Raw genomic sequence first — 25,378 nt, forward strand, 5'->3', positions numbered from 1 at the left:
ATTATAGCAGATTTTTATAAGCTATTTTGTGTGTTTGCATTCGATACATGCCTATAAGAACCTTCCGACTTTCGAGAGAGATACCTACCAAATACCGAGATATTTTAATACCTAATACTAATTTTATCTAAAAAGCTTAAAATCGATTGAACTACGTTAAAAAGGATAAAAAAATAATTTTATCTAATCTAAAAAAAAGCTTTACCATAAGCATGTTGAACATACGTCTTTGACATAACATTTAAATTTATTGACTGTCTTATGCTTTAGATTTTTTGTTAGATAATCACAGTAAGATTCAGAAATAGTTACAATTCCAGGCGAGATCGCAATGCAATTGGATTGAACTTCGGTCAAGAGGCCACGATGTTAAACATTACCAGAAATAGAATAGTACTCTGGCGCAGATCCAATCTGTTGGCCATGTTCTGATTACAAATCTATGAATGAACATGGTTTAGTAGATGACAATAAATTAATGTAAATAAAAGTAAGAGTGAGTACAGTTTTATTTATTAATAAAATAATTATAATGAACATTTGGATATAAGTAGTAGTGCTTGAATCGGTAACACAAAAAATATTATTTTATTAATTAGGTCAACAAAAACTACGGCTCAGTGTTATGATTTCATCTTAAGAGGCGCGTTTTGAACATGTCTGTTTGCATCATGACTATGAAAAGAATTTGTTTTCAACATGTTTTTATGAAACTATAATACTTGTAATGCAATGTCATGAGAATTAACTGGTAAAGTCAGATAACTATAATTTATTTACATTTGCTATTAGTGCTTATTGGGAGCTAGTTCTTTTCTTATTTATAGATGAATCGCTGTCGCTCTCCTCTGATAATCGAGTTATTACACTCTTATTATCATCTTCGTTAGTCGTGTTTGGATCTATATCACTATCAAGGGACTTGAAATTTCTTTCATCTGTGGTCAAATCTCGCATTGGCTTTAATTCATGCAATTCAATTGATGAACTTTTTGTTACACTGATCTCATCATACCTTACATGCATACTTTGCTGAAGACGTGATGTAGACGTCGGATCATCAAAAGTAGCATCGGTTACTTCCTCTATATTTTTACTTGAGTCTGTTACTGATGTATATTCACCATATCGTCCCAAAATATATTCATCAACGCTTTTCATTTGCTTAACATCCAAATTAGCATTCGAAATGTCTCGGTTTAATGTTATGTTTCCTATTGAAGGTAGAGAATCTATATTTTCTTGAGTAGACTCATTAACTGCTTCCATCCGAGCTAAAAGCGCTTCTGCAGCTTCTTCTTCTTCATTTAATACATCTTGGTCAGTTAGTTTAACCGCCGATTCTATTTTCTTTCGATCAACAGCTACGCTTTTCATTTGCTTAACATCCAAATTAGCATTCAAAATGTCTCGGTTTAATGTTATGTTTCCTATTGAAGGTAGAGAATCTATATTTTCTTGAGTAGAATCATTAACTGCTTCCATGCGAGCTAAAAGCTCTTCTGCAGCTTCTTCTTCATTTAATACATCTTGGTCAGTTAGTTTAACCGCCGATTCTATTTTCTTTCGATCAACAGTTGAGATATTTTCTGAAGATTTTATAGCAAACGGAACCTCTTTAGAAGGCTCATAGGTATGGAGATGTTGTTCTACTAGAGATTGCCGATTATTAAGAGGCCACCTGTTTATATCATCGCTTGATTGATCTTGCGATTCTGTTGCCTCTTTGCTTTTTTTATTCGAAAAGGGTTTTGATTTCCCTGATCTTTGAATATTTGCTTCAGATGAGTCTTTAAAATCGTGAAATATTGTAACCCTTCGTTCTTTTTTTCCTTTTTCTATTTTATCGTCAGGTGAATTGTCATCTCTTGTCAATGATTTTTCAATAACTTCTTTACTGTCAGGAAAATGCTGTAATAAATGTTCCCAATCGTTTAAACACAAGGATAATACTTGCGAATTCATAACTGTTATATAAGAGTGTGTATAGGGTACATTGTGAACGAGACCATGAAGCTGAAATAATGAAAGAATTTTATCATTAATATATTTCAGTTTTAGTTCACTTTGTTAAAGCACATTACCGAGATTTTTAAAAACATTATCTTAATTTAAGTTGTTCACTAAATTTTCTATAATTTTTGTACAGGTTAGATGATAATTCTTATAAAGCTCTTTTGTGAACTATATAGTAAAAGTCTCTCATAAAGTATCTTTTATATAAAAGTGTAGCAATATGTTACAAATATTAACAGTATATCAAAGGCTCATTTCAAATGTATATTTTGGTTCCTAATGAAGTTCAATCTTATAAATAGCATTTATATGGTAAAAAATATAAACATAATATAATCGAATTCATATCACAAACAATTTGAGTTCATACCGCTCCAAAGCTCTCTCCAGCAAAATATAGTCGAGTGATGCTATTCTGTTCGGATGTTTCTAGAACGCGCCCTGAATGAACGAAGTAAAGGCTGTCTGTTCTCTCGTTCTCTTTTACAACATAAAGGCCTTAAAAATGAAATTTTATACTATTTTATAGTTTCTTATATGAAAGAAATCTAATTGAGTCTGCTTTAAGAAGGTTTTTTGGTACATTTCCTTACATGTTAAACATCTTATGGTTAGCAAATTAAATTAAATGTAATATACAATATGTGTACCTTTGCTATAAGTAAAGAGCTTAAAACAACCAACTAATTGTCGTAAGAACACTGGCTCGCAGTTCCTAAATATAGGATGCTGGAACAAAGAATATTCGAAATGATACTTTTTAAAAAAAAAAAAATTATTTTATTTAAAATGGCGTATTTTTTTAATTTATAGTGTTCTGGCCATTTTCATAAATCGGTCAACACCCAACGTACATTGATACACAAAATGCTAAGGATTATTTCGAGTATACAGTATCTGTTTATACTCACAGCATCTAAATGGTACAAATAGGCCGCAGACATCACATCAAGTTTGAGACAGTTCGGCGCATTAATTAAAAATTCGGGTAGCTGAACCCCGCGGGATTCCGACCAAAGGTGCAGCGAGTATTTGTGAACCAGCTTTACTAAGTTTTGGGAAACGCGGTTATTTTTTAGGAATTCCTGGAAAAATTACATTAAACAAAATTGATTTATATTTGTAAATGCTATAATTAAAATTATTTAGTAATGTGAGAAATATTACAGACATTTGTCTTTCATTTATTTACGTACTGCTTTCGTAAAACACTTTACTTTAAAAAATGCATTACCTGCAGTTCGATAATCTTGCAATAATATCCAAAAGATCGAAAGGAATAATACTGTATAATATTTGAGAATTCACCGACATAGATCATATATATCATTGTAGATACAAGCTGAAGTATTGAAACAAATATAACCTAAAAATCATTAAAATTTTACACATAGTCTAAGTCAAGTTAGAAGAAAAAATACGACTGTTCTAGACTAGTCAACTTGTATTATAGATGTATCATTAATGATTTGTCACAAAACCAAAATTTACTTTGGTATCTAGGTATGTACATAACATCATACGTTCATAAGTATGTCAATATAAAAAAGGAAAGATCTAAATTTTCAGTTACGTGGTACTTCCCAAATCAAGGGCTTAGGGTGTAAAGAAATACAAGAAGACAAGTATTGTAAGGAAGTGCCATCATTACGCCATGCTTTACTTGACATGTTATATATCATCAGCCGGTAAAATAGTAACACACACTTTCATTATAGTAAGATAAAAACAAAGTCGATTAAGGTTAAAACGTGTAAGCTGGTTGAAATTATAAATAATATCATCTCATACACGAGTTCAAACACGACCACTAATAACGCCCGTTCATGAGCACGATGCATGGCAAGCTATCGCCCTCGTGTCGGGGTAAATTGGAATACATAATACAATAAATTAGCTTAAATAGGAAGGTAATGTCCGATCTAAATAAGACAGAGATGGGAAATTTAAAAATATTGTGACATATCCCTACCTCAGATTGTTTCTTTGGCAAAATATCACCGACTCCATTTTGTGTAAAGGTGGTTAAGACGAAGTACAACGAACAAATATATTTACTCTGACAAACAGGATGACCGTTAACTGAAAAAGCATATTAACCAATTCGTTAATGTTAGTTCACACAACACATTAAAAGTTAAAAGAACAAACAAACTCATTTTATAGTTTTATTAAACACATTATTTAAAAATAACAATTTGGACAATTTGGAAGGCTTTGATTTCGTAGTTATCTATTGAAATAGAAATAAAACAATATACAAATATATATCTCTTTTTTGCTTGTTCGTTCAAACAAATCAAACAAATTACCATCATAAAACCAAGAGGACTTAGGTGAAATTTCCTCTTCCATAACGCCAATAAAATACCACATACAAGTGGATACATGGATGAATAACGTCATCCAAATAAGCACGGATACAGTCGTCGTGAATATCAGATTTACTGAAATACTCTCATGACGTTTTTGAAGGCATTTGTATACGGTTACCTGGTGGAATATTTAGTTTATTATTATTAAATATCACAGACACCTTGTTGCATATAACTAAATATATTTTGGTATAGCCTCAAACGGCTTCTCGTTTCATATATAGTAAACGTAATATTCCCGTAACAAAATCGCAAATAAATCTAATTATTATGTGAGTTCGTTATGTATAATTTTACTTAGATTTTAAACTGATTTTGTTAATCTACGTAGGCTAATATTGTATTAGGAGGCCCTGCTTGGGACAAATTTTAACTTACAATTCGAAACAGTCGATTAAGACGAAAACTTGAAAACAGCAACCACCTGTTAGTTACACTGAATAATGAAAGACCTTCGAACGGTATAACTGATATCAAATCCATCTTGAATTCCCGTTGTAAATATCTAAAATTTCAGTCATTTATTGGTAGGTCATTTTGTGTGAACCCAAAAACCCATTAGGTTTTTGTGAATCAAATTAAGAGCATTATCCTCCTATTTATTTAAAAAAAAACATACCGTTTTTACCAAAGTAGTCATTTTTCATCTAAGTAAACTTAATTTGACAGAAACAGACGAAAGAGCAATTTAATTAAAATTTAAGTGCAACTAATTTAATTTTTATGCATAAAGGGATTTTGGTAATTTTAATGTAGCGTTAACAATTTGATAATGTATGTGACTGGTTTTTTATCAATATCTCTAGTAGCACGTTTCATTTTATTAACTGGCAAGATTGTGGTTTAAATCACGGTTGTACACCAATGGATTTTTTTGTTTCACTTAACACTCGTATAGTGAGGGAAGATATCTTGAAGAAACCTTAGACGTGAAAATCAACATCGTGTGTCAGGCACAAAACTGATCCCCTACTTTCCTATAAGAAAAAATAAATGATCACGAACAGATACAATTCTAAGACCCAAAACTAAAAGTTTGCACCATCACTGATTTTTTTTCTCCAACTTTCAAACTGGTGTCTTACGAACAGGCGACCGATCTTCGGGTCTCGAAAAAGTGAGTGGCGCGGCTAATAAACCTATCAACGCTTTCGTAGTGTACGAGTAAGTTACACTTTAAAAAATTTAAAAGGATTTAAGTACTTGCGTCTTTCCTTCCAAATCGAGGCCACCATCTCGTTCCCAGAGTACGGCATGAGAATATAAATTAAAAATTTCCACAGAAATCCCAAATCCATTAAATACAGTGCGACTACTAAACTTGTACGATTATCTTGAAAACCAGCGTTATACACATCAGCGTAGATACATCCAAGAGAAATTAGAATCAAGTAAATTTGAACGATTGAGATTTGATGTTGGGTAACAGCGAGTAACTTTTGGAAAATGATCCAAATTGAAGAATTGTTCACTTCCTTTGTATTCAATTCTAAAACTTCCTCAGTTCCCATTACATAGTTCTGGAAGGCAAATTTTGATTTTATACAAAAATCCAAAGAGTTCAAATGGTAAAATTTATCATAAAAATAATTAATTTTCTATTTATAAGGAATGTCTACGTATGTATACACATATATATGCGGCATATTACTATATCTATTTTACGCGGGAAAAGATCACTGGGGACTCGGATCGGGGACTGTCCTGTGACCTGAACTAGCTTCCAAATTTTTCAAAAAGCAACGTAAATTAACAGCCGCAGCAAAATAAAATCAGCTTTTTAAGCGTAAACTTATTACATTATTCAACTTACACATTACTACATACTTATACATTACTCAACATTTCGTCTCTATCACAGTCATGGTAGGCGAGGAACTGCATAAAAATGTTTCGTCAAAGAAGTTTAATTAACGTATTTGCGAATATCAATGACATATTACCTCATTACGGTCTAGGCATTCTTCCAATAAATCAAAAACATTGGGAAATTCAGCGATGATTTTGTAAAACTTTACGGTATTCATATACAATAGATGGACTTGGGTCACACATACCACTTCTACCGTACTACGCATGGTCTCAAAACATCGTAAGTTACCAAATATGCTGAAAAGTTAACGTAAGGGCTATTGAGAGAGAAAAACTAAGTAACTAATGATCATTCTTCTTTTTAATACTTTATTTGTTTGCATTACAAATATAGAAATTTTAGTTTTTTCTATTAGTATTCCTATATTCTTATTCATTTACGGATTTGTACCGTTCCTCAATAGAGGCAATATCGGCGAAACAAAAAATAAGTTTTCTAACCTTCCTTTTCCTAACTTAACCCTTTCAATGATGCCATCACTGTCATAATATCTCAGTTCCACGACACCTTGATCAATAATAAATAAATCGGATGTGACATCATCCTGAGATATGATGCACGTGTCCTTTAGGAAATGGAGCGTATGTACAGCCCGCCCTATAATCCTTAATAACGCTATGTCGGTTTTATTTACAATTGGACACTGAAATTATACCTTTAATTTACATTTTCTTATGAAATATGCATAAAATGTTAAAGTCATAGATAAAAGATTTATAGGAGGATAGATAATTTAAGGTTTACCACGAGAAAACATTGATGAATGGCAAACTGACCAGTTTAGGGTAGACGGATATTGATGAGTTTAAATGTTCTTAGTCGGGATATGGACAAATAGGTGAAAGGCCAAAATAATTCTAGAATAGAGCGGTTTCCCACTATATCCAGTTTCACAATTGTAATTTTTACTTTTGTTTTCGATAATTTCACGGAAGTATATAATGAATTTATTAAATCTCTAAAAAGCTTTGCAGAAAAAGTTTATTTTTCAAGAGATTACCTTTGAAAATGTAGGTCCATAGATGAAGACAATGGCGTCAGTACGAAGTGTGATATGGTCGCATAGTTTTAATACTTTTCGATAGTCCATGCCACCCATGTTGTCCCAGTTTAGTTTATAGTATTCTAGAACTTGTCTAAAACAGACAAAGAATTAAAAAATAGAAAATAATTTCTTGTAATATGGTAAAAAAAGTTTACTTAAATTAAAATTAATTTTTAAAACATAGACCTTAGACCTTAAAAATAAGGTTATTTTTCAGTAGTTAATGAGTACCTTTTTAGTGCAAACTCCAAATTTTCCTTCTTCATAAACCTCTCAATATCCTGCATATGCTGTTGGAAAGAAGCCAGTGCCTTATTAACATTAGCACGAGTGCTGATGACCCGAACGGAGAAGTAAGTAGTTATCATTGCTCCTACAAAATTCTTGTTACTTTAATTTATCTGCCAAATCATAATCCTTTTATAAGACAATTTTAAATACTCTTCAACGCAAAATCAATGCCTTTAAAATCGACCAGTCTAGTGCCGAAATTTCTTTGATTTATTTTTTGTCGTGGTAGATTACGATCTATATCAATAAAGAGGAAAAGTTTGTGAGAATGTAGGGCGTAATCTCTGGATCTACAGAACCAATAGTTCAGTCAAATTGGCAAACTAAGTTCACACTTACTACGATAAAACGGTCGAACATCTAGAATATTAAAAGAGAAGGTTTTTGTATATAATTTTTGAAGGTTTACGGGTAACATAGGTGGAGGTGGATCGCTACTATTATTATGAATGAAGTTTTATTGCTGGTGTACTTTAAACTATTGCCGCAAAATCAATAACGCTAATTCCTTCTATTTAAGAAAACCATAATTTAGTAGGTACTTGAAAGTAATCAGTACTATTATAATGTAGACAAGATATTTCTGGCGCACAAATTTTACACATGACATTTTCTCACCAATTATCATTCCAGCAATCAAAATCCTCATAAGTATAAAATTACTAGGGCTGAATGTATTATATCCCGTACTTGTTGTCTCATAAACCACCCAGAAATATGTCGCCAGATGTAGGTTCCAGGCATTTTCAGTGATATTGAAACGAACTAGAATTAATTCTTATATTTTAGTATTTATAAACGCAATTGTGAGCTTTTTCCATACTTCCACAACAACTTGGAACTCCTAATATGACTAACTTGACTAAAGGTCGTCCAGGTGGGGTAGAGAAGATCCTTATCGGTCATGAACTCACAATATAATAAGTAATATACACGTAGAAACCGTAGTCCGTATTATAAAATGAACCAAAAAACAATTGTATTAAAAAGTAATGGAACTCAAAACATTTGTTCTCAAACTGTTTTAATGACCTTGCAATGTAGAGACAAAACAGAGGATCTGTTTTTAAAACAGACAAATGTGTGTACTTTAAAACAGTGTAATTATAAAAAAAAAACTAGTCTTAACATGCGCGGCCCAAGCATTAGGATGCTTCATAACAGCTTAAACTTACAAACATTCCTGTATAAGTTTATCCAGGATCCACCTTCATCGTCAAATGGTACAAGTTGATAGTCCGCATTATGAAATGCAAGTTTTACCGAATTAAATATAATTAAACACGTCAGCACATTTAGTAGAGCTAAGAATGGGGGAATTGCCTTCAGTCTGAAAATGTATTCACTTTTAATCACAATAGGTTTTTTTACATGATTAATTCGTGATGTCTTACCTATATATGGGATGCATATGACGAAAATCAGAATTCGAAAAGCGTAATCGCAATTTTGAAGAAGCCCTTTGCAATTACGTGCCTTAGCACCTAATAGCCTAGGCCTTAGGCTTAAGAGTGTTAAATGTTGAAAACTAGACCAAGTAAGTTAATATAAATAACATACATGAAACTTATTTAATCTTACACAATAATAATATCCTTTCGCACGCATCCTTTCAATGTGAGGAGAGCGCTCGGCGTACGATAAAGCTGTATGAGTCGGTTCAAAGATAAGTATTGTATGGTTGGACGTATGAAGTATCTACCTTCTGTAAAATAATAGTTTTAATAATAATAATAATCGGGGAAAAAAGTTACCAGAAACACTGGACGTGGTACGTGTTTTTGAGCTTGTGATATCCAAACACACGTGTTAAGAAGACAAGCATGATGAAGAAGACCACTATTAGGAAAGCTATATATTATAATGTCATGTATATATACTTTAATGTCGTTTCATAAATTATAAGAGAATTATATAAATTGTATGATGACATATGAATACATAATATTAGGTCCTTACATATGAAATTGGCGTTTTGTCGTACTGGCCACTTTGACCTCAAACACCTCCTCTTTGGTTAGGAATTTCAAATTCAAATTTGTACAGCCATTTACTCATGTATTTGTTCTTCGATGACTGTCATTCATTTGTTTTTTTCTGTTTGCGTCACTCATTTACAAAATGGAAAACTTAAAGTATCGCATTATTTACGAGAACGAGTTCCGCCGTGGCGCTAGTGCTGCGGAAACGACTCGAAGGGTGAATGATGTGTATGGCGGTCATGTTGCAAAAGAAAACACAGTTCGTTTTTGGTTCCAACGTTTTCGTTCTGGAAATTTCGACCTGCAGAACAAGCCCCGTGGACGGCCTGAGACCCAAATTGATAATGAAGTATTGAAGGCTATTGTGGAAGCGGATCCATCGCAAATCACGTCCGAGTTAGCTGCAGCCTGCATTAAATGCATGCCTGCATGTGTTAGTGATAAAACTGTTTTAATTCACTTGAAGCAAATTGGGAAGATTAAAAAGCTTGAAAGGTGGCTACCTCACGAATTGATTGAAGCAAACCGGCAAACGCGCATCGACTGCTGCGTTACATTACTGAACCGGCACAATAATGAAGGTATTTTAAACCGAATCATTACCTGTGATGAAAAATGGATTCTTCACGATAATCGGAAGCGCTCAGCGCTATGGTTGGATCTTGGCCAGGAAACCAAATCCTGCCCCAAGCGAAAATTAACCCCAAAAAAGTTACTTGTAAGCGTTTGGTGGACTAGTGCCGGTATTGTTCATTGCAGTTTTCTCAAATCTGGCCAGACTATTACGGCTGATGTCTATTGTCAGCAATTGCAAACCATGATGGAAAAGCTAGCGGCTAAACAACCTAGATTTTATTGATTCCCGTCCGACTGGTTCTTTTAGTAAAGGGAGCAATGAACTACATATGAGATGGCAAAAGTGCATAGAAAATAATGGTTCATACTTTGATTAATTAAATATATTATATTTAAAAATATTCTACTTTTTGTTCCTCCCATACAAAACGCCAATTTCATATATAAGGACCTAATATTACCGATCAGAAACGCGGGCGAGCGATCTTCACTTGTTTTCACAATAATTCAAACAATTTAACTGATGTGTAAAATATTTCTATAACAATTACTTTTTTAAATGCGTGACATTTATATTGACGTTCCCATGGCTAAATTGTCATGAAGTAAACATATTGCCTTTTGAACAATATGCTGTAATCTACTTAATATAAAGGGGATTATCGTTTTTCATAGATTAAAATCTATCAAAATCAATTAATTAAAGATTTAAGAGTACTATATAATTATTTACCATAGGTCTCCTTAATCACAATTTCCAGGTATTCTAAGGGCAGGCATGCCAGGAGATCAATGAGAAAGGTGCCTTTCAAATAGTGAGCTGCTGTACTTGCGGGATGATACACTAGTAAACCCTTATCATTGTAGTATCCCACCAGAACTCTTTGTAAACTATTACACAGAGCAAATAAAAAAGAATATAAACAGAATATCAATAATATAAATTAGCCAGAAAATTAAAATAATTATCTCTATTAACTCTAGGAAGGAAATATTAGTATGGCCATAAATACTGTTACAATTGAAAATTAACAAAATATTACATTTGAATTTAGAATCTGTCATTTTTAATTCATTCTTAAATACAATATTAAAATAGTGTGTGAAGTGTACCGAATCGCTGTGATTGCATTATACAAAGTAGGTATGGAGCTAAATGCAATTTTTAAAACTCTCCATACGCTTGGTATTAGTAAAATGTTACACCGGTGTTGCCCAGTACACAACCGGGCTATTTATAGATACAACGAGACCTCCTGTGTTTGTGATAGAAAAAGACCTGGCCGTCCACGTAGTGTTCGTTTGAAAAAGGGGCTCAAAGCAGTAAGGGAAAGAATTCGAAGAAATCCTGTCCGAAAGCAAAAGATTTTATCTCGGGAGATGAAGATTACACCTACAGTACCATGTCGCGTATTTTAAAAGATAACTTAGAACTTGTAGCCTATAAGATAGAAGACCTACTAGTCATTTCTTAACTTAATTTGAAGTTATGAAAAAGAAAAGGTGGTAAAACCGAAACAACTACTCAAGCGGAACGCAAAGGGAGGAGATTTTAACAATTTAACAACATTTTAAGAAACAATATGACCAAATTTATGCTCAAAGCTCTAAGGAAGCTTTCCAATTAGTCTACTGACTGCAAAGTGGGCACTATGCGACTTCAGTAATGGTTTGGTGGGGTATTAGCTATGAAGGAGTGACTGAGGCATACTTTTATTAAAAAGGTATCAAAACATCGGCACAAGTGTACCAAGATACCATTCTTGAGACGGTAATGAAGCCCCTTAACAACACCATGTTCAATAACCAAGAATGGTCCTTCCAGCAAGACTCGGCTCAGGGTCATAAAAATCGGTCTACGCAGTCTTGGTTCGTTTCCAACGTTTCGGACTTCATCAGAGCTAAAGACTGGCCATCGTCTAGTACCGACCTTAATCAGCTGGATTATGATTTAAGATCAAGAGTACGGCTTGCTCTAAACGCCATGATAATTTAGAGTCCCTAACACAATCCCTACGATTGGCAATGAAGAATTTTCCTATAGAAAGAGTGCTTCTATTGATATCTGGCCTCAACGTTTAAAGGAATGTATTGCAGCCAATGGAGACTACTTCGAATAAGTTTTTTATATTTTAAATTGTTTCATATTTATGTATTAAACTAATACACTGTAAAAGTAATAAATGTTATCTGAAATAGATTTTTTTTTACTTTGTTTTAGTATTTATGGCTGGACTAAGTATATGGCTGATTGTGCGGATTTTTATAATTAATCGGTCCAATTGTACCACTATCTTAACAAATAAACTATTTTATTATTATTAAAGACAGTCGTGTTTAAGTGATTTTTTAAATAAATTGAGCTACAGAATGTGAATGAAATAATCCACATAAATAAGCATTTATACAAACTCACATGTCCAAATAAGCAGAAATATCTAGAAATTTTCTGATATAATAAAGGTTGTGGAACTGAAAATAGAAGTATGTCCAGGCAGGAAAAAGCATAGCACTAGTCAACGCACAAGCAGCTCGGAACCACTCGTAGCGAGCCAGATACGGGCCGTCAGGACGAATTGTGTAACGTGGAAATATGTACCTAAGAATAACGAAAATTACCAGAACAAACATACACGAATTTTTGACGATTTCAAAATTATGCCTAACTCTTATTTTAGTTCCGTTTTAGAATGGAACTTCGCTGTTGCCCTGAAAGGCTTTGACAGCTCGGGCTGTTATGGAGAGCGTAGTTTCTGAATCTTTTTGTTTTTATAGAATAGGGGGCAAATGGGCAAGAGGCTCACCTGACGTTAAGTGATACCGCCGCCCATGGACACTCTCAATGCCAGAGGACTCGCGAGTGCATTGCCGGCCTTTCAAGATATGGTACGCTCTTTTCTTGAAGGAGTCCTTCGTCGTTTTGGTTCGGAAATACTTGAGTGGGCAGCTGGTTCCACATAGCTTCCCCATAACTCAAGATAATCCTTTATAGTACTTTGTATGTATATACTGAACAGTCGGAGTAACACTGTTACCGTGATTTAGGACATTACGTCATAGTAGTGATTTCTAGCCACAGATTGTAAGTGTTGTTTTAAAATATTGCGTAAAAAGATTATTATTTTTGACTAGTGTATTTAAAAGTAGTAGTGTTTCTGTTAAAATAATGCGATTTAATCTATGTGATATACATTTTTGATAATTAATGAAAGCAGTGTTGTCTTAGGGGCTTCAGCGAGCGAGTCTCTTTACTAAATTCGAACGCCGGCAGTGCACTGGACTTCTTATTAATACAAAAATAGTCGGAAAAGTCAACGACAGTGTGTCAGGCCCAGACTACAAATCACAAATGATAAAAAAAACATATGACCAGGAAACACATACAAAAATCTGAGCGACTGGTTTTTTTTAAGAATTTTATCTACAACTTACCTTAATATAGACAAGAAACCAAGTCTATTAAATGGGTGTAGAAAGGCAGAGTCCTTTTCGTGTTTCCTAGGTAATGGGAACCGTTCGACATTAGGTATGGGTTTTGGAGGAATATATGTCACAAATGATGGAAACGGCATCTGAAGAAACTCGAACTCCTACAAACAAAGGAGATTAAATATATTTCCTCTTGAAAATACAATTTTGTGCTATTTCCAGTGACGCAGCTCCAGCGGAAATAAATGGGCACATTTTCCCTTCAAACAAAAAGGCAGCACATACCCAAATCTAGTCGAGAGATTTTCTCGCTGACCTCAATTGCCGTGAAGCACTCTAAACGTAGGTTAATAAGATACATTTTTTTATCAATTAAGTGGGTTTAATTTTTATAGTAGTTATGCTTTTCGACAACATGGCCTACCAAGTAGACCTCATCTGCAAATATGATCCTTAAGTCGGGAGATGGCATCACTTTTGCAATATTTAATGTGCTTCGTGTGGGAGCTCTACATAACAATAATGGTGCATCCGACAAAAGCTTTAATCATACCACATTTCCAATTGCAGAAGTGTTACCACCACAGAATGGATACGGGCGACGTACGACATCCCACAGCCGAGGTCTGCTTGGCAGGCCATGTTCACTTATTTTTTATAAAAGAAAGCTTTTAGTAGTGTTTTTTTATAATAAATAGAAAATATAATATTGTAACAATCATACCGGTTGTTCTCTGGCAAATTCAATAGCATCTTTAATCTGTGGTATTTCGTCTATGTTTTTCAGAAACTTCCTGGATATAGAGAACACTTGGACGTGCGTCACTGCTCTTATAGTGTAAAATGAAGGGATTCCTAAGGGGAATTGTTATATTTATAAATATTCACAGGTGGATATGGTAGATTACATAGTAAACAGTAGAAAATAATGGGTTTCTATTTACAGAGTAAATTATACTTAAATGTCAGGATAAATATATCTGTAGCTGTAAGTTTCCCTAAATACATAAAAATTACTATCTGCACGATTAGTATATACGATGTTTGTTTTAAACAGTATTCGTAAACTAAATGTATAGAAAAAGCAATTTTGTCAACGTTGTTATCTGGTAATCATAGAGAATACTTGAAACTGTTGCAAATTTTGTTCACAGGGTAATTATAAGCTTATAATGTATAGTACTTACTCAGTAAACAAACAACCACACCAAAATGATGTCTCGTTGTCAATTCACGAACAACAGTTTTTGTTATTGGACACAACACCTAAAAGTCATGATATGATATATATTTTCACCATTATAAAAGCGACATATTTCACCTTAGAACACGCATATGATCACTTAATGTGACTAAAGCTATATGCTAACACCCTGTTGATCCTGATAGAAACCGATTTAGAGTCCTATAAGAAAAGAGCATGCCAATTCTTAAAAAGCCTGCAACGCACTCGTAAGTTCTTAGGCATTTACAGTATCCTTGGGCGACGGTATCACTTAACTCCCGATGAGTCTATGCCCCCTATTATATAAAAAAAGATTTTCCGGTCGAAGAAGGTTTGCTCACTTCACATATCCCTTGTTTAACGACATACATCTCATTAGAAATGTCTCCAGTGTTCAGTAGTATCTCATTTGGACAAGTGCAAAATAATGTTGCGTTCGATGCTATAGTTTTTAATTCCTCTTTGTGGAGTAGCTGGAAATTATCATACAAATTATGTGTACACATTAACATAGCATAATTGATTCTAAGAGATATAAAAATCTATAAATATTAAATTATAACAAGACTGGGTTTAAAGTCTACAGATCTATGTACATTTTTAAAGGTTACAGCTGCGATATTTAACTTGAGGAAATATTTGCAAGTACCTTCATAAATGGTATGCACAGCATATATTTGCTTCTTTGCCTCGTCACAATGTCTTGGTGTACGTGTGGCGGCAAGTCGTGAAATATTGACTTCTTTATATTAGTCATCGAATACGCCTAAAATGCATTTAATCTTGTTAAATCCTGATCCTGTTAAAAACCTTTCCACTGTAGTTAGCAGGTGCGTGGGCGATAAGGCTATGTTGAAAATATAACGAAAATTACTTCATTAAATTTATGTAAAATTACAAATAGTAGCACAAAGCCAAGGGAATGACAAAGATGTTTTAATGTTAAACTATGTACTTATGTACTCGCATTAGAAGTTATACTTCTTTGGCGTAACAAGATAAAAATCTTTTCAAACATTTTATTCTACGTTTGTAGAAAATACGACACTAACAATAGAAAAATTGTGACGGTGTGCGCGTAAAAATTTACTCTCGTCATTTTTCCCTAACGCGCCAAAAGAAGAATAACTTCAAAAATCATATTTTAATATCGTCTCAAAACACGCGGTGGTGCGCGGCGCCGGGAGAGTGACGTGTCGATCGCGTGATTGATAAATCAGTTGACGCATGTGTCCCGCTCTGTGTATGATGCACAAACATTCCCCCACTCCCTTGTTCAATGCTCAAGAAGTTTGCCGGTATCTGTAGCGTTGCTTATTGAATTGTTAAATAGGGCTGCGTTCCATAATATGTCGAAGAAAATATAATAAATATTACCTTATCAGTGTACCAGCAAAGCTCAAGATAAGACTTGAATCTTTTCGTTAATTGGGGTTCCACTTCATTTTTGTTTAAGAAGTTGGTGACGTTCTCGATACACGCGTCGTAATTTTCTCTGAAGTAGGATTAATATAACATGAGTACATTTACTGTATTATATAATTATTTGTAACGTATTTATGATAATAATGATTCTATTGTTATCACGGTTTGTTCAAAACTAAAAAACTGATCAGTAGGTTATTATAAATTGTTTAAATGATAAATAACTATAAACAATTGTAACTACCTCATAGCTGTGGTAACCATGATAGTAGCAGAATAGACAGCTTCTATAAATATGTGTAGCACGATGCATAGTTCCAGGACAAAGATTATATACACCACACTTAGAGCGTTTGCTGCACCGAAGTCTTGTTTGTGAGCTTTACAATAAATTGATAAACAAACAATTGTTTAGATACATCTTAAACAGAACAGGACTATTTATAAAAAAAAGTAAGCAACAATGTAAATAATCATATTTATAATATGCCATTTCTTAATTATATACAGACAGTATCAAAAAAGCCCAAAAGTACACCTAAGGAAATTTACGTTCTAAATATAAAATCGCGTAAAATGTAGATTCTCAGAATTCACTTCACGTGTATTAATTTAGAGGATTATAAATATACAGACTACGTCAGAGAATTAAATATGATTTTATTAACTCAAACCGACCTTAGAACGTAAATTTACTTAGATGCCCGATTATTTGCAAAAGAGTTTACAATGTTAAGTCTACTTACAAGTAAATGTAATCATAGATATTGACCAATAGAGGCTGAAAGTGAGTCGGCTTTCAACTGTGTCATCTAGAGGCTTAGGTGTCCAGTATGGAGAATGAGTAATATTCGTCACTAAGCAGTAACCAAAGCTATGGATGAAATGTTAATTAAAACATGCTACTGTCTTTTAATTATTAGATATGTAGAACCAGTATCATCCAACAGTGGTTTGTAACTTTCAATAGCGATTGCAGTACATCGAAATTATCTAAAAAAATGTTGGAATTGGTATCGCGTTAGTTAGAGTTAAGTTATTATTCAAGTTGATGCAGCGGAGCAAATTCATTGCCCACATTACTATTGCATCCTCATTATTCTGATTACTGGAATAATTTTCTAAACTGGACAAAAAAAATCAGCTTCACGACTTACTCCATATGAGGTACGAATTATAATTTTGACGATATTGGATTCTTCATTATTACTCATTCAGTAGCGAAGATTATAAACTTGTATTTAATAATTGTAATAATACTTAGGTAGTTATGAATATTGGTATTCTGGGACTTAGTCAAAATAAAAAAATAAGTACGATTGTTCTTCAATCCTGCAGAAGAATATCTACTTGTACGTTAACGAATCAGGAGAAAACTTAAAGAAATTACCCATAACACATAAATCCTTGCTGTAACGCCGCGAGGAGATAACAGGCGATTAGAAGGAGGAGTGAATAAGAGAGGAATCTCAAGGTATTACTGTGGTAAACGCACTCATCTTCAATGGCTTTAAGCATTCGAAACACCTGTAATAATAGGCTGTTGCAAAATAAGCTTATTAGCTTATCTCAAGATAATAATAATAATAATCAATGGCGCTACAACCTGTTTAGGTCTGGGCCTCAGATTTCTGTATCTGTTTCATGATAATTTGTAAATTGAATAGGAAAGTAGGTGGCCTTCTGTGCCTAACGCACACCATCGATTTTTTGGGTCAAAGGCAAGTCGGTTTCCTCACGATGTTTTCCTTCACCGTTCGAGCGAATGTTAAATACACAAATAGAAAGAAAATCAATTGGTGCACATCCGGAGGATCGAACCTACGACCTCAGGGGTGAGCGTCGCACACTGAAGCTACTAGGCCAACACCGCTCTCTCAAGATAACTTTGGATAAAGTAAAGTAGGTGGTTCTCGCAAACCTTGCATATGTAAGGATCCTTTGAACCCTTTGAGGTAGAGCTAGACGGGATAAAACAGCCCAAGCTGAGCTGTCAAGGCCATTTAGGCCAATAGCAAAATTCCATTCGAAACAAATCTACATATATTTAGCTACTTGTAAAAATAACACTTTATTTGTTTTTAATTTTTTATACAAAAAAATCTATTATTAATTTCAGTTTCAATTTTAAAAGTTTAAATTCCATAAAAAAACAGCAAAAAAGTAAATAAACAAGTTAAAACTACTATTACACATGCATGTAAGACATGTATTCGTATACACGTAAACAGCGTTTCACAACTTTAACAACTTCAAAAGTTTACCAAAATTGATAGAAAGTACCTTATGTAATCTGAGTATTTTATTAATTCCAGCAAAATGCCCTTTAGTAGTAAATTCGAATATCGGTAACGTGGCTATAACATCCAGCATAAACCATTTGCTTCGTGCTTGTTGGGACGCTGTTTGGGCAAGGGTTATTGGTACACCTGGAAGTAGCGCATGAATATGTTATTCTGTAAGAATAGTTCATTTCACATCACAGATCTATATTATGATAAAGGGGTAGTATTATTGTCTTTTGTTAACATAGCTCTTACATTTAAAGAAAACACCCTAATTTTAATAGAGAAGACGGCCTAAAATTATCAAACACCTAAATAATATCCAAATTAAAACCCCAAGACAAACAATCCGCGAAAATGGAGGATACCGTGAGTCATTTCTGAAAAAACCCGTCATCTTTTAGTCGATATCAAGTCCGAGGAAATAAATACAAATAATACAACTTTCTCTACAGCTGTGATACTTTTTGACATTCAACAGCTTTTGTCTTTAGTAACCGTGACCACGCACAATGTAAAGCACGCGAAACGTCCTGAGAAAATTAAAATTATGTAAAATAATTATAAGTTTATAATAATACATAGCTTCAATCCGGTAAAAGTGTTTTCTTTAAAGGGGTAGCAATTTAGGCTTAAGGGCTTATTATGTAATAATATATTTTAAAGTAAATATTCGAGGACTTTTAGTACTAAGATTTTTTACACACTTACGTATTTATTAAGCAGTCTGTTTTTTTTTAAACTAGTTACGTATGGTTTTTATTTTACTATACCGAGTTACATGAGTTTGATTGCTACAATTTAAGTAAGTGCTCCGTGCTATGCCTACTGTTAATAGACTTTATTTTATTATATAAACGTTGTTTTATTATGATTATCTGGTAACGCTTCAAGCTCCTTATAAGAAAGTTGTTAAACAAAATGACGATGGAATACAGTGACGTAGAGTTTCTTAGTTTTTCTTCTCCGATCCACAAATTTCAAAATTATGGATTTTGGATGGAAAATAATAATAAAAATCTAATAATTACCATCTTCAACATTCTCAGCCGTGGAAAGGTGTATGATTAGGTCAAGTGTGAAGATAATGCTCACGATGTAGTCATAGAACCTGAACTGAAGCGGTACCTCTTTCTTATACACCAGGTAGTATGGATGGGTCTATGGAACAAAATGGTAGTTTCTTTAAGTCCATTACCTCTTATGAAGCACGGAACAGAAATATTTCTACGTCTATTTCATTGTTGTTATCTATGTTATTTTGTTTTTTGGGAGTGATGTGAATTGTCTGTGCAATTCAATCACCAAACCCAAAAAAAATATAATCACGGCGAATAGAATCCAAGTTAAATGCAACCTCTTCGCTCATGTTCATACGTTTGCCATAATGTCGAAATGCTTTATTGAGAATTCTATATAAATACTAGCTGCCCCCGCGAACTTCGTTTCTCCTTAATGTGGTTTTAGTTAGCCTTAATACCGTGACACGAAATAATAATTTCACTGTTTTATCGTCACTATAATTTGAATTTGAATTGACACGTGGTTGGCTATGCTAACACCAAAAATTAAAAAGTAGAAATAATTGAATTTCACGGTATTTACGACAAAATAAATTTAATTTATACTTTAGCCACAATAACACGTGGTAATCATGATATTGAATTGTAGCTTATATGACACGTTTGTCGGTTTACCATAGCAGTGCTATCTATTGATTACTTACTCAATCCAGTCGAAAAGTATCGAAATCTGTTAGAATCTTTTGGAGTTAACAGATAATTGTGACCGTCAATTAATTATAGACAAATAATTTTGCAATATAATAACATTGCGACTATAATTATTAAAGATCTAAGCTATCCTATCTCTTAAGTTTGACCAGACTGCTCACGGTGTGCAAATTTAATTTAAAATCGGATAAGTATAGTATTGTCTTTTGTTAAAATAGCTTTTACACATTAAGAAAAACACTTTTTGAACGGATTAAAGCTATGTATTATTATTAACAACTTATAATTATTTACATAATTATAAATTTTATTTTTTTTGTCACCGTGACACGCACGGTGAAAAGCACGCGAAATGTCGGAAAAAAATCAAAATTTAGAATTATGTAAATAATTATAAGTTGTTAATAATAATACATAGCTTTAATCCGTTCAAAAAGTGTTTTTCTTAATCGGTTAAGTAGTTTAGGAGTCCATCGCGGACAAAAATCGTGACAGGACACTTTTATTTATCTTCTCAAAGAGCGGAAGTTATGAGTTTTATACTAACTAGGCAAACAGCCAGTATTATGCATGTCACAAATGAATGCCATACGACTTGTAGCGACGACGATGGCTGTAAAATACACGGAAACGTCATACGTAGGCATATGGCGTCGGATTCCTCCGTCAGGGACGCGTCTGCTCTCTGAAATAAATAAGTAAGTCTTCATTTTTGAAAATATTACCGGTATTGATTAGTTTTACATTTTTATTAGTATGAAGAAATGCAAATATTTTATTTTTAAGTAGAATTTGTTCTCAGGGCCATCATAAAGCTTTGCTCCTTATAAATGTCTAATAAAATAAATAAATCAATGACGCTACAACCTTTTTTAGGTCTGGGCCTCAGATTTCTGTATCTGTTTCATGATCATTTGTATATCGAATAGACAAGTAGGTGATCAGCCTTCTGTGACACACGCCGTCGACGTTTTTGGGTCTAAGGCAAGCCGGTTTCCTCGCGATGTTTTCCTTCAGCGATCGAGGTAATGTTAAATGCGCACATAGATAGAAAATCCATTGGTGCACAGCCGGGGATCGAACCTACGAGCTCAGAGATGAGAGTCGCACGCTAGAACCACTACGCCAACACTGCTCAATACTGTCTAATACTGGACTTAATTACTTCAATTTTAGCAAGTTCCACAACCTCCTAGATCAAAAATATAAACACACTTTTGGAGAAATATAATGGTCACCTGAAACTACCTGTCATTTTGGTTTTCGCATTCTGGTCTTGTACCACCTTATTTAACTCCATCGGAGACCATAGATAGAGTGAGAGAGTGAGTAAGCGGAATTTCGTATCATCAAAGACAATCAATTACATTTGATGAAAAAATATTACTATTTATATATTTTTTTTGAAACATAAAAACTAGGATCTGAAATTTTAGAATTAGAATTTTTGGCATCGGTATTTTTTAAAATATGTAATTGCGTTTTTTATTGATTCATTAAGACCGGTAGTTTAGTTTATTAATATTTATTTACTCAAAGAAGCATACATTTCTCATAATATAAGATCCAGCTATCTCCATCATCACATCTGTTTTAGCTAGTGGAGGTGTCTCCCCGATTTTCGCTTCCTTCAAATTCAATAATTTGCGTTTGAAATGTAAGATGCTACTCTTATACCTAAAAAAATATATTACATGAATTTGTCATTATTACGAATTCACTTATACGAGGAACCGGTGGAAACAAAAAGATTGTCCACTGACCCATTCTTTACTGACCACGGCGCTCAGATATGAGCTACCAACTGAAGTGAGAGACGAAAGGCATTACACATGCACCGTGACTTAAATTCTATCCACTTTAGCCTTGTTACGTTCTGTTATAATCTTCTATTATGTTAGCGGTAGTTGATCTAGTTCTTAGGGTAGGAAATTAAACACTTCAATGATGACTTAATTCATAATTTACTTCACTGATTTTACGTGAAATGTATACTTCAAACTTGTACAAAGGAATAGCCCGAGCGCATGTCACACAACCTCTTTTATAATCACAACTTCCCTACTCCGACTTGACCATCCCACTTCGAGGAGATGGTCCAGTCAATTCGTAACAATTCGTAAACAACCGAACGAGTCAAATGAAAAACTATTGCACATGCGCACTTGTAGCAAGATTCTTAAGAATATGTTTCATTAAAATGTTTAGAATTTAATTAAATAAATATTAGAAGCTAACAATTGGTACTAAATAGATGATAAAAAAATTATACGTACGCAGCTATTTCGGGGACTTTCCAACAGTAGTGTCGCCTAACTCTTTCCAAGTGCTCCTGAAAGTACATTCATCTAATATTCGTATCAAATTATACTTCAACCTTTGCATATTAATTTTAAAATATAAGCTAATTATTTGAACATTTTCGTTAAATTCCATTTGAAACTTAAATTAGTTGGTTGGTTAGGCAAAATTTTGTAGGTTGAGCTTAGTAATTTATAGTGATAAATATCTTCTACGTTGGTAAGTTACTGCAATTTTACTAACATAAAAAGAAGCCAAAATAAGTTCTTTCTGTCCATATCTCAATGCTGTCTTCCACAATTCAGAAGCATGCAACACATGTGCAATACAAAACGTAGCAGCCCTTATTTCCACGTGCGCACGCGTGCATGCGGCAGGACAGCCTGCGTGGGGAGACAAAATAGTACCACGAGCCATCCGAAGAATCGCTGTTGAATCATCTTCGGCTGTGAGCATCTGGAAGTTAGACGAATCATAGTGTTGATAGATCAGGCTCGTTTTACTACAAATAAGATTTTTACATAATAAAATACTTAAAGGTCTTTATTATGAATTGTACGCGTATATTTACTTTTGCGCTTACCTCAACATCTCCATAGGTGATGTATATGATGGATGATCTGATGGTGTTCCGTTTAATGATAGCGTCTCCGGGGATATAGTGGATTGTACGCATTTTCTTCGCGAGCTCTGAAAGGAACTGGTAGGAAAGGTCACGCAAAATACGACTCTGAAAGAAGAAAAAGTTGACGTCAAAAGAGTGTTAAGGAAATATAGATTTTTTTCTTTATTTTCATATAAACTTGTATAGTTAGTGTATAAAGCTACCAAAAATATATTTTCAAATGATTATAATGAATGATATTCATTCAGCGCGATTGGTTTATGTGTCCTAGTAAAGCTATATAATCAACAAAATCCCATACCCCGCTTTTTCCCGCAGCTTAATAGTATTCTCGATTCTTCGCCGGAGAGACCGATGATATGTGAAGCGTAAGGAGGTAACATACTGTGACTAAACAATTTACTTAGAATATATTTATCCTTATCAACCCTTTTTTGTTTTGATTTTCTAGAATTTCATCAAGATCACTGAATTGTCTAATTTATTATTAGGATGAAAATACTTACCATATATATATATATATATATGTTTTATAATAAGCTGAAAAGAATAATAATAATAATAAAACTATTATAAGAACTTTATAGCTGGACATACGCACCTTTTGTGTTGCTCTGAAGTAGATATCGGTGTAAACAGTGGCGCAGAGTGTTGGCGGAAAAATAGGCAAGAGTTGAGTGGCCGACACAGCCTTCTGCTTGTGCCAGTACATCTTGTAAAAGGTCTTTACTTTATCACGTAGACTTTGAGGCATGTGCGATGCTTTCTAAAAATATTTAAAGTTTATTTGATTGTCACATCACTACGATGACGCGGTTACGAAGCCCTGAAACCTGACCCTGAAACGCGATTACGAAGTTATTACAACTGCTCGACGTACCCACTGGGGTCCTATTTGGAGTCACAGCCCGAGCTAAGCTGTGAAGGCCCTTAAGCACAACAGCGAGATTCTATTCTAAAAAACAGCCACTGGGCCAGTCAATGGTTACACTTGTCAAGGATTATCCTTTTAGGTAAGAGGAACACCATCCTTCCTGAGCACCGGGAAGTATGACGTCATCACTCCTCCATCCTTACAAACTCAAAACGTTTTGTTTTACAATAAACATTCACTACTTTAGAAAAAAAATTCTATGAAGAAATGAAGTGAAAACCTATAGTTTTTTTTTAATATTTCTAGCTGGCACACAAAATTCTAACCATTTCTTTCATAATGAGCTTGAACCTGGATCGAAAGGTCTCTTCAGGCGCCATGTAGAGACTAATAACAAGGGACAAGGATGCCACAGCAACTCCTGTCACCACTAAAGAGCCAGACAACATCACAAGAAGACAGGCTATTCGCTCCATATCATTCCTTGGCATTATAGAAGGACTGCAATACTTAAAATCTTAATATATATAGGCCAGGAACCTTTCTTATTTGTAAAAATAGTACTTTTTTATTAGTAGCATTTAAATAATTTCCTATCTTGGTGAATCCTTTAAGGTCTCTGCAGTAGAATGGAATTCACTTTCTGTCCCTTTGTGATAGGGACAGAAAGGAGAGAAGGATTCCACAACGTATTCCTCTCGTACTAACTCATCTAATTAAAATTATCTTGATTCATGTGTCTCCTTTACATTGTCTACATATGTTTTAATTGCATTGTTTTGTACCGTTACTAATGTCGAAGTAGTTGTGCACTATTTGGGATCACCTAAATTAACTTATTTTTATTCTTCGGACCTTTTTATTTAATGATTTTAATTGTTAATCTGTATTTCTTGCTTTACGAAGTGTAAATAAATTAATATATTTTTCTAGCATCAGGTCATCCTAACAGTTATGCGCTTCGCAACCTTTAAATTGATCACCATCCCTCTGTGATTACTCACTTAATGTAAGTGTATAACAACCAACACCGATAATTTATTTGACTCTTTGACAGACACACAACTAAATAACGACTTAAAGTATCTATCTTATCGTTAATAATATTACTAAGAATGAGCCCAAAACCACTGTTGGTTTAGTAATAGTAGTAAAGTAAGAACTTACCCAATAGGAATAAACAGTTTATTCAAAACATAAAACACAATCAGGAATTCACCAGGATCGGTAGCTTGATTTTGTCCAAGAGAAATATCACTCTTCATCAGCCGACTGCTAAGTGCGTGTTCAGGGTTTATCGCCGAAGAGAACTAAAGTTTATTT

At 33.8% G+C, this 25,378-nt stretch overlaps 1 protein-coding gene across 1 annotated transcript; it reads right to left on the minus strand.

The window, feature by feature from the left end:
- Positions 1 to 619: 619 nt before the first annotated feature.
- Positions 620 to 25,333, minus strand: LOC123708449. Its single transcript, XM_045659159.1, has 37 exons — positions 25,223 to 25,333; positions 24,382 to 24,556; positions 23,783 to 23,947; positions 23,140 to 23,286; positions 22,800 to 23,012; positions 22,532 to 22,587; positions 21,803 to 21,932; positions 20,803 to 20,940; positions 19,554 to 19,683; positions 18,521 to 18,666; positions 17,628 to 17,764; positions 16,984 to 17,111; positions 16,482 to 16,617; positions 16,190 to 16,307; positions 15,462 to 15,578; positions 15,154 to 15,285; positions 14,775 to 14,853; positions 14,312 to 14,442; positions 13,591 to 13,748; positions 12,575 to 12,757; positions 10,892 to 11,049; positions 9,182 to 9,305; positions 8,776 to 8,930; positions 8,219 to 8,365; positions 7,541 to 7,682; positions 7,265 to 7,400; positions 6,705 to 6,907; positions 6,335 to 6,500; positions 5,595 to 5,911; positions 4,770 to 4,896; positions 4,329 to 4,509; positions 3,989 to 4,098; positions 3,251 to 3,382; positions 2,928 to 3,101; positions 2,667 to 2,745; positions 2,387 to 2,514; positions 620 to 2,016 (listed from the first exon to the last, which is right to left on the minus strand). The coding sequence occupies exons 1-37, from the start codon at positions 25,318 to 25,320 to the stop codon at positions 796 to 798; spliced, it is 6,417 nt and encodes a 2,138-aa protein (XP_045515115.1). The 5' UTR covers positions 25,321 to 25,333; the 3' UTR covers positions 620 to 795.
- Between the last annotated feature and the right edge of the window lie 45 nt (positions 25,334 to 25,378).

The sequence above is a fragment of the Pieris brassicae genome, chromosome 4 (genome assembly GCF_905147105.1).
Source record: "Pieris brassicae chromosome 4, ilPieBrab1.1, whole genome shotgun sequence".
Lineage (NCBI taxonomy): Eukaryota > Metazoa > Arthropoda > Insecta > Lepidoptera > Pieridae > Pieris > Pieris brassicae.

What these genes read in the sequence shown, in the direction of transcription:
- LOC123708449 (XM_045659159.1), bottom strand. Translation starts at nt 25,320, where the DNA reads ATGAAGAGTGATATTTCTCTTGGACAAAATCAAGCTACCGATCCTGGT. An exon ending in TAATACTGGCTGTTTGCCTA is followed by an intron (nt 19,684 to 20,802) that starts GTTAGTATAAAA and finishes TTTGTTCCATAG; the next exon opens with ACCCATCCATACTACCTGGT. An exon ending in ATTTGTACCATTTAGATGCT is followed by an intron (nt 2,746 to 2,927) that starts GTGAGTATAAAC and finishes TCTTTGTTCCAG; the next exon opens with CATCCTATATTTAGGAACTG.